The 9,652-nt window shown below is 35.7% G+C and overlaps 1 protein-coding gene across 1 annotated transcript in view; it reads left to right on the forward strand.

The window, feature by feature from the left end:
• The window catches only part of ARMC2 (armadillo repeat containing 2), a gene marked incomplete at its 3' end in the record, with an annotated part of 54,501 nt that overhangs the window by 21,198 nt on the left and 23,651 nt on the right, over positions 1-9,652 (forward strand). The window contains exons 8-11 of the mRNA XM_010189936.1: positions 1-53; positions 2,978-3,156; positions 4,461-4,563; positions 7,123-7,343. Coding sequence (XP_010188238.1) covers positions 1-53; positions 2,978-3,156; positions 4,461-4,563; positions 7,123-7,343 — 556 coding nt within the window. The remainder of the gene's footprint in view (positions 54-2,977; positions 3,157-4,460; positions 4,564-7,122; positions 7,344-9,652) is intronic.

Here is a 9,652-nt window from a genome sequence, read left to right on the forward strand (position 1 = left end):
AGAAATCTTTTGGCATATAAAGATTCTACCAATTCTGCATGAACTGGAAGAAGGTGGGTAACATTGCTCTTGAAAGGGTGTTTTTTCTGTACTGTTTTCTGCAGGAAACATGGGACTCATTTGTGTTTACTACAGAAGATTTACAGTGGTTGGAATATGTAGCTTTTTATGCTTTCATATGTTTAGTGACTTAGCAGTATGAAACTGGGCTGGGCAACTGTTACTGCTTGAGCAGGAGTGTTGGACCAGCTGCCATCAGAGGTCTTGACCATTCTGTTATTCTGTAACACAAACAAACAAACAAAAACCCCCAAAACAAACAAAAACAAAAACAAACAAAAAACCAAACCAAAACAAAAAACTACAACAAAAACCACAGAACACCTGGTTTAGAGAAGATCTGGTCTGCTTAAATTACCTTGTTTTAGACAACATAGCTGTACCAGCACAGCAGTCAGTGATGAGGTAATAATTTTAAGAATGAAGTAAAGCACAGATTCACTGTTTTATGCATAGACAGCATTGAAGGTTTCAGTTAATTTTAGAAAACAAAGGAAATCCTAATGAAAATTTCTGTTAGTGCCTAAAGTGTTCCATGTCTCAGAAAAGTATGTAATGATGCAGAATACTGAAGCCGAATTAAGTCAAGTATGGCTTGAAAGATTGAACTCTGAAATCCTTTTTAACATTTCATTCAAAAGATTGTTTAGTTGTCTTCTATAGACATTATATTTATTTGAATGATGGAAAGTAGAATTGGGTTTACAAGTGGTTAAAAGTGAGTGTCAAATTAGAGGATTGGTTCTGTTTTTACAGGCTCTTATGCAATGTTCATTATAGCATGGTACAGATTAGGTTTTTTGCATAATTTTGCAGATGTGGATGAGTGTGAAACACCTGACAGTACTGAGTGATTCCCAAAATATATCATTAATTTAAAAAGACAGGATTCTCATTCCCACATCTGCCACTGATGTGTAGAAAAACAGTGATCAGGAAATTTGCAAATTGCTATGCAACTTCAAATTTTCTTGCTTAATGCTGAGATTGTCAGATACGAACAGCTGGGTTAAAGTTTTGCATAGTGAGATGTTCTTTATAGGTAAGCGAAATATTATTTAGAGGTAAAATCTAATAATGTTTTTCCCTTGTCAGGAATGTAACTAAGGAAAATCCATTTTTCATGCCGCTTTTCCTCAATCTTGATTTGATTAGTGTGCTGGGGTTTTTTTGTTTGTTTTTTAAAGCTTGATTACGACTTAGTTTTTCTAATAACAGAAGAGATTGTCTAATGGTACTTTCTCACCAGTTGATTGTAGTACTGCAAAAACCTTACGAGTTTTGCTGCTTCTTGAATCTTTACACAGATTGTAACCGAGTTGCATCATTGCCTCCTGCAGCTGTGTGTTATATTGCTTTATTTAGGCTGTTTGCTGCACAATTGCAGTTTTTCCTATTAAAATGAATGTTAGAATTCCATAATTATAATGTTTTGACTGGGTCTGTTGATAACTCAGTAGTTTTTAATTTTGTGTGCAGTCACTTGCTTCATACCTTTTAGCTAATTCCCTGCACGTGCATTTAGGTCAGATTTAATTTTTATATAGTAATAGAAAACCTTTTTTCTTCTCCTTTCTCTCTCTAAAAATATTTGTAGAAAACGTTTAATTCAAAAACAAATCTGGAACTTAATTATTGTCTACAATTTTATGACTGTAATTTGTTTGAGATGATTGTTACATGAGAAAAACAAATGGAACCCCGAAGTCTCTTTTTTTAGAGGAGCATATACTTAATTTTGTTATATTCTAGTACTCAAGGGAAGATAAGCTTCCAAAATGCCCTATGGGATAAGTGATGAATGATTTTGTTGTTGTTAATTTTGATGAAATGGAGTGGAGACCTTTCAGTATTGGTTCCTTGCCACTTCTGTTTCACTGCTTCCTGGAGCAGAGGGTTTAGAATCACACTAAATTTTGTTAAATTTTCTGTCGTGATGGGAGTAGAAATGGAGCAGTCATTGCTGTTCCTGGAGTATGACCATTGCAAATGAAGAGCTTCTAGGTACTGCTCAGCATAAAGGGTGGTCCATGAATGTACTTAAAGGTTTGAGGCCTTGGATATAATGTTTCTTGTCATAATTTCCTGCCCTTATAGATTACATCACAAGTGCTTTGCTTCCTTGAATGTGATTTTATTTTAGCTGCGAGGTACCTGCAGAATTCATATAGTCAGTGTAAGTGGGTTTATATGATGCTTTATGAGTGTCACCCTATAGACAAAAGCAAACGTAAGAAAAGGAGAAAAAAACCCTCGCTCTTGAGGCAAGACTTCTCCTTTTCCCTCTTAAGTAAACATGTACATGGTTCCACTGTGTTGAGGTGCAGACTTTGTAATAGTGTACTGCAGGTTTTATTTCTGTATTTTTAAAATTATGCCTGAGGGACTCAGGTTAGGAGGTAGATGACCTTTTTGTCAATAGGCCATCAGTTCACTCAGGTATATCTTGTACCTCTACTGTGGATTGTAGAGTTCTGATGAGTTTTTTACATTCACTTGTTCTTTATCCCACAAACAGCAAGGTTTGATATATTAGGTTATGTATATGGGCAGAAAAATATTCCTTAACTGTCTCTTTTTTCACGTATAATGTTTGATGGAGCTATTTAAAGAATATATTCACAGTTTCTTGGTAGACATTTGGTCAATCTGATTATTAAGCATTAAAGGTGAGTTTAATTTTAGCTTTAGGTATTATTTTGGCTCTGATTGATTGGATTCCGTCTCTTGTTTTTGAAAGAGCAGCGTAAAAGTGTTTCTGAGGATTGCGTTGTCATTTTAAGAGATTTATTGTGTGCCTTTTTTTGTTGTTGTGCAGCCCATTCTTTATTTTGTTCTCCTGTGTCTTTGAGATGCTCTGGAAAAGGTGACACTGATAATTATTTTTTCTTTTCTCTCCCTTCCTACTCCCCTCAAGTAGAAGACAATACAGACAATCTTTGTCTGGCTTGCACCAAGCTCTATCAAGTCTTGAATGAAGGAAATATGCTTGGGAAAAGATTTAAAAGAAGAAGTGTGCTTCTGAAGACATTATATAAACTTGTAGACGTTGGTTCAGATCCACTTTGCCTGAAGCTGGCAAAGATTATTCTGGCTGTAAGTGTTTGCAAATGCTGTTTGGTAGAATGTGAAGCTTAAAATCATGAATTAGAACTTGCATTTATTTTTTTATTTCATACTTTTAAACTATATCTAAACTAACCCTTTCCTAAGCACAGTTTCTTGCCATACAGATATTAGTCTCCATTCATCCAGACTGGCAGTTGTTGGAGCCTAATTTTTGCAGAAAAATTACATCTGTGGGAGGAAAGAGGCACATAAGATAGGATAGCTCATGTATGGTGGCAGGAATATTGCTCAGGTGTGGAAAAGAGAGAGTGTCCTAAGCTGGGGTGGACATGCCAGGGATTTAAACAAGCCAATAATTTAAAAAAAAAATACACCTGGAAATTAAGCTTAGTTTTTGAATAATATCTTGACGTTATTAAACACCTTTATCTGAAAATACCAGAACAGTTGGGTTTTTTGTTGGTGTTTTTTTTTTGAAAGTAGGTAAGTGTAATTAGGCCTTTCTCTAGTATCTCCTGCTAAAACTCGCAATTAAGTTGGTGCTCTTGAACCTATTGGTTCAGTCACTGGCGAGAGGATACCAGCTAGCATTGTGTTGTAGATGTTGTAGTAATTAGTCTGTGTGTGTATGTTGGAGTGAGGGTTCTCCTTTAAGGTAGAGTGAGTTATTGTAGTCAGGAGATGTATATTCAGATACCACATAGATGTTAAGTGGCGCTTATAAAAGAAAAAAGTTCAGCTAGGGACATTTTTCTGTAAAATATGTTTAAAATCATGAACAAGAGAAGAAATAGCCCTTGAAATCCAGAGGAACTGAAGAGATTTGCCATTGTATTTTCAACACTTTTACTTCCTTTTCGTGATCTCTCAGTGACCATTAGCACATCATAAGGTCTCTTTTTCTGGTATTTGAGGATGACTTTCATTATGACATGTATTGTTGTACCAGAGTTTTTTGTGGCATGGCCATAGATGCCAAACCAGTGAATCCTGCGCAGAACTTCTCTGTAAAAGTGAATAGAGGAAAAAAAAAAGGTGCAAGTTGTTGACATACTATCTGCAGATAATACATCAAAAGTTTATGTATCATCTGTTATTTTCAAGTTAGTCAGCACAGTTTCCTGCATAGAGTTTAAACTTGCTAGGTTTCAGAGTCCTTTAATTCTGGAAACTTTCCAGTTTAGCTCAGTGTACTGTCAGGGTTTCTGTTGGAATTTAATAGTTCTGTGAGAATACAAGTTTGCCATAGTGTCTGAACTTGGCACACAACATGGTGCATTTTTGTATGTACATTTTATTTGTGATTTTTATGCCTTTTACTTTCTTCGCAGATGAAAGTGGATGGAAAAAATCTTCTTGCCGTTTGCAAGCTTGCATTTAAAATCTGCAGGAATGAAAAAAATGATTGCATCATTCAAAATGATAGATTATTGGGTATGTATTCTGTTCTTGTATATAAGGTAGATGTTGAATTCAATAGTTAGATGGATCATCCTTAAAGGCATATTTTCAGACTTAGACACGCACTAAAAATTACCTACTGGATCAAACTAATGGTCCATCTAGTCCAGTATGCTGTGTCTAACGATGGAGATAGGGGATGCTGTTTAGGGACAGCATGGAAGCCTTTGTGTTTTGTGATCCGTTTCCCCTGTACTACCCCAGCATCCAGAATTGTTACATTCTATTAGGGACATTAGATGGTGCATCTCTGCCTAATCCTTTTAAGTCTCTGTTTATAGATCTTTTGTTCATTGATTTGCCCAACTCCTTTTTGAACTTTCCGATTCTGTCTGCTTCTACAATCTCATAGAGCAACAAGTTTCAGAATTTCTGTCTGTTACACCTGTCTACTTTTTATCACGCTCCTGCTTGCAGTTTTGCAGGATTTGTGAGAATTTCTACGATCAGCTTACCCTCCACCTTCATGATTTTTTAAACTGCAGTCATATCATGTATTTCTGTCTTCTCTTCAGACCGAGGTAGCTCAGGCTTTTAGCTCCCTCTTTGAAAGGATATTGTGTCATTCTCTCAGTAGTTTTAGCAGCCTTTGTAACTTCTCCAGCTCTGGTAGATTCTTCTTGAGATGTACAGAACAAAACTGTCTATAGAGGTCAAGATGTGTCTGCACCAAATTTTACAGAAGTAAAATAATGCTGTCTGTGTTGTTGGCCATCGTCAGAAAGGATATTGAGAACAATCTTTGGCTTTTTTATCTGCTGCTGCACGTTGAGCCAGTGATTTTTGAGAATTGTCAGCAATGGCTCCAAGATCACTTTTGTGATTGTAACTGTATTTGTGTCATCGTTGCAAATTTGAGAAATATGATTTAAAAATGACAGCATATGAATAGTAGTATTGATTGATGGTCATTCCTTTCGTGACTACTTTGTCACGTTTTATTACCATAGGCTTTGACCTTTCAAGCATTTATTGCATGTGCATAAGTTAAAGCATATGTGTATATCTGCTTAAATACATTAAAATATTCATGATCTTAAAGTTTAGTATGTGAGTGTTGTCAGAAATAAAGACCAGATAAACCTTTCCAGTAGTAAGGTCAACAGGAAAGGACTCGGACAAAAGAGAACAGCACAGATTGCTCAACTGACTTTGCATACTGAAAACTGCAGTTTTGCAGAGATCAGCATCACACAAAAATCTGGACAAATTGAGTGGCTATGTCTGTGCAAGCACTGGGTTTTTTGCTCACATTTCTGTCTTTGCTCACTTTTATTTCACTTGATCTTCTTTTCCTGTATTTTAAAAACTAGTGAAGGAATGAAGGCTTTTGGTAGGGTTGATGTGGGTTTTTTTATTCACTAGCTCTTTGGTTTAGACCCACTTTATCCTGGCTGAAGACATGAACCTGAGTTATCATCATGATTACTCAGATTCCTGTTGCAGTCTCTGGGTTACAGATTCTTTTTTTAACTTCCTTTGGCCCTATGAACTGTTTATCTGCAGTGGAGCAGCTTCAATAGTAGAAGTAAATCACCTGCTCATCCGTAATCAAGTACTGTTCAAGACCCTGTTTGATGCTGAGCAGAGCAAGGACCTGAAACTGATTTCTCTCATTGCCACAACTGAAGTGATTTAGCTGCCCGCTAGGCAGTTGGTGAGGGTGAGAGTTTGGGCAAGAGCCTGAACGGTGTATGTACTTCATCTGTATACACCCTTATACTTGGTGAGAGTTTCAGCTTGAGTTGAGACAGAAAAAACTTTAGGTATCTCTTAAGTTTAATGAGAGGAGAAAATGTTTTTATTCAGCTGCATGGAACACAGGCAGCAGAAGTAAATAGCAGTTTCAGTCAGCTACTAGAAATTCAAAAGTATCAAATTGTTTAGGATTACTTATTTGTTTGCTAACACCCACGAAATTCAGAATGTCCCAGTTTGACTGCAAAAGATACCTTAGGCTTGTGCTGTTAATTGTAACATTTCAGGTATCTGACAGTGGCAGCATAAAGCAAAACTTTTACACTAACTTTACCTACATAAGAAGTAAACCTAAAAAGGTTACAAACAGATCTCAAATGTGAGATTTGAATTAGGCACTTGTGCTTTTTAGTGCTCCATTTGAGATGTTTTAAGACATTTGTTTTTTAAGGAAGTTTTGGGAATAAACCTCTTCAGAATGTCTCAAGTTTAGTACACGACATTCCAGGCACTCACAATCACTTTTGCAAATCTTGGCTGAGGTTTTCAGTTATTACTGCTATGTGTTTACAACTGCTGCTGGCTCTTAAAGCCTGGGAGAACAGAAGTCAGGCCCATTCTCTTACTCATCAATAATTGTTTCTTGGTCTCAAGCCAAATACCCAATTTTTCTAGCCCATTTATTAGAAATGTATTATAAGGAGTTCAGTCTGTGTTCTGCGTTTTGTTGTTTGTTTGGTTGGGGTTTTTTCAGTTGTTAATCTCTTCAATGACTGGACTGTATCAAACGTAAGTGTTAATATTAGACTTTCTGAATAATGATTTTCTTTTTAGATTGTTTGTTGGAGGTCCTGAGAACTGAAGATCTACAAAAAAACAATGAAGCTGTCTTGTATTGCATGGGAGCTATAAAACTCATGTCTGGAAATGCAGTACTCCTTAATGAAATGGTCAACAAAGGAGCTATTGAAATGTTGTTGCAATTAATGAAGCAGATTAATAATATAAAAGAAAATGACACATATTTCTCCAACTTGGGCCACCTATTAGTCCAGGTTAGCATTACTTTTATTTTCTAAAAGTACACACTTCGAGGACAAATTAAAAATCTAATTAGACGAGATAAACTAACCCCATGTGCAGTGACGGAGTTACACCTGTATTTGAACAGACTTCTTTTTAGGAAGTTTACATGAAGTTGTTCGGGGCCTTAATTTAATTATCACAGATATTTTTGTGTAAAGGCTGTAGAAATTCTTAAGTTAATAATAAATAATTTTTGGTACCTAATAAAACTAGTTTCTTATTATAACTTTATGGTGCTTATAATGTTCTGGATGTTATAGTAAACAGATAAAAATGTGTTCCCTGCCTCAATTCTTTAAGATGAAATAATAAATACAAGCCAGTTCCGCTATGCTTTTTAAAAAATGCATGAGAAATCTAGCTATGTTTCTTTGACAAAGTGCTTTTGAAGAACTATAGTTTAAGGAAAGAGTAGTTGTAAAAGCCAACACTTTTTGAAGATTTCTGAAGGCAGCAGGCTCAAAACTATCTTTTTACATATGAGGTACCTTGATGAGTGATGGCTATGAAAATGAATCCTTTTCGCTAGAGCTGCTTAAACCTTAGTGTTTTAGAAAAAAATGGTTACGTAGCTAAATCTTAAATTATGCATGGGTTGTGAGTTTTTTGTATTTGTCAAGGATTTGCCAGGTAGATCTCTGGCACTTGTCTTGGAAATTATTGATATAAAGATTAGCTTTTGGGACTACATAGGACAATGAATTGGACAATTTTCTGAGGTGGCATTTACCCTGAATTTCTCTATGAACTATGCCGGATTTCTTTAATTCTCCACTAATTTACAAACAAGGGATTTGATACTACTTGAAACTGTATGAGAATACAGATAGATTACATCATCACATTACTATTACTGATTTCTGTCTGTTTATTTTAGTAGGTTTAAGAGGTGTGCCTCTCCAGAATAGTGTATGGAATCTCAACCCAAACATAGACAGACTGGGAGATGCTACAAAGCATGATGTGGATTAATGCTTACATTTGGCTTAGGAAGTCCCAAAGTGGCAAATTGCTGAAGACTGAGCGAATATATGATGAAACAGGAAATTTTGTGCTTGCCGTGTTAATATTTTCTTTCCTATCTGGTCCTGTCATCATTAAGCTCCTAATACGAATCACAAAATTCTCTTTCATATTGTTTTATCTTTAGAACTGCGAATGTCCAAACAATCCTAGAACAATCTGTGCCATTTTGTTGATATCGTTCCTTATATTCTATACAAAAATTGTATATGGAATTTCCAAGCCTTCTTTTTCAAGAGAAGGCATACAAACTTCAGGTTTGCAGGTAATCAAGATTGTAATGACCATATTTTTCTTGAATGCTGCTAGTTAGACTTTGTAAGTCCTGATACTACTGCAGTGCTGCCTTTGGCTGTCAGTTTAGTTAGAAACCCCCTTTTGAAAAGTATTGAGAAGGGATTGAGGGTCCAGAATACATCCTGTTCTCAGAGTAATTTGCAAGGTGATAGACAGTGACTTAAAACACACAAACTGTAAGAAAAATAAGCTTAGATGAAGAAGTAGAATATAATGCCTCACATACAGAAGCTGTGCAGTCATTTCAGTGAGTGGACATCTAGGTTGTAGTTTTGTATCGGCATTTTAAAACCTAAATTAGAGATATGTATCCTGTATCTCTTTTCCTGTCTTTATAATTGAAATAATATTTATCCCTTTGAGAGCAGGGAGGGTGTGGTTAAAAGCAAAGCATATTACTTACTGACCTTTACGGGCTTCTATTGGCATTAATCATATAATACATACAATGAGAGTCCTGGTGGATAGAAGAAGATGGAAATTTATGTTAAATAGATGTAAAAAGACATTTTTTGCCAGTTGGGACATTTAAAAATAACGAATTATGTCCAAGTAATAAAACTAATGAATCAGATTATTTTCAGCTGTTTGACTGGCCGTCCAAACTTCCCCACAACATTGCAGAAATTTTTCTTCTTCCATTATTTGTATGTAGATAAATTTAGGTTTTTTAAATCAAGGGTTTAATCTGCAAATGTGTGAAAGGGAAATCTTACATTTTACATTTTTGGGGGGGTCATTTTTATCTCTGTTGTTTTCAGTGTGTTTGGAAGTGTAGCAAAACTATTTTGTACAGTTTGAACAGACTGGCTGTTTCTATGAAGGCCTTGAGTGGAAAAGTCAGCACTGACAACTGTCTCTTCTTGAGGTTGCTGTTTCACCTGTTTGTGTTCTCTTCTATAAGTAGTACAGGTGCTTCATTTTATTTCCTCTTGTGAGAAAAGTAGTGATTCCTGCT

This window comes from Mesitornis unicolor, unplaced genomic scaffold (assembly GCF_000695765.1).
Source record: "Mesitornis unicolor isolate BGI_N332 unplaced genomic scaffold, ASM69576v1 scaffold6238, whole genome shotgun sequence".
In the NCBI taxonomy this organism is placed as follows: Eukaryota; Metazoa; Chordata; class Aves; order Mesitornithiformes; family Mesitornithidae; genus Mesitornis; species Mesitornis unicolor.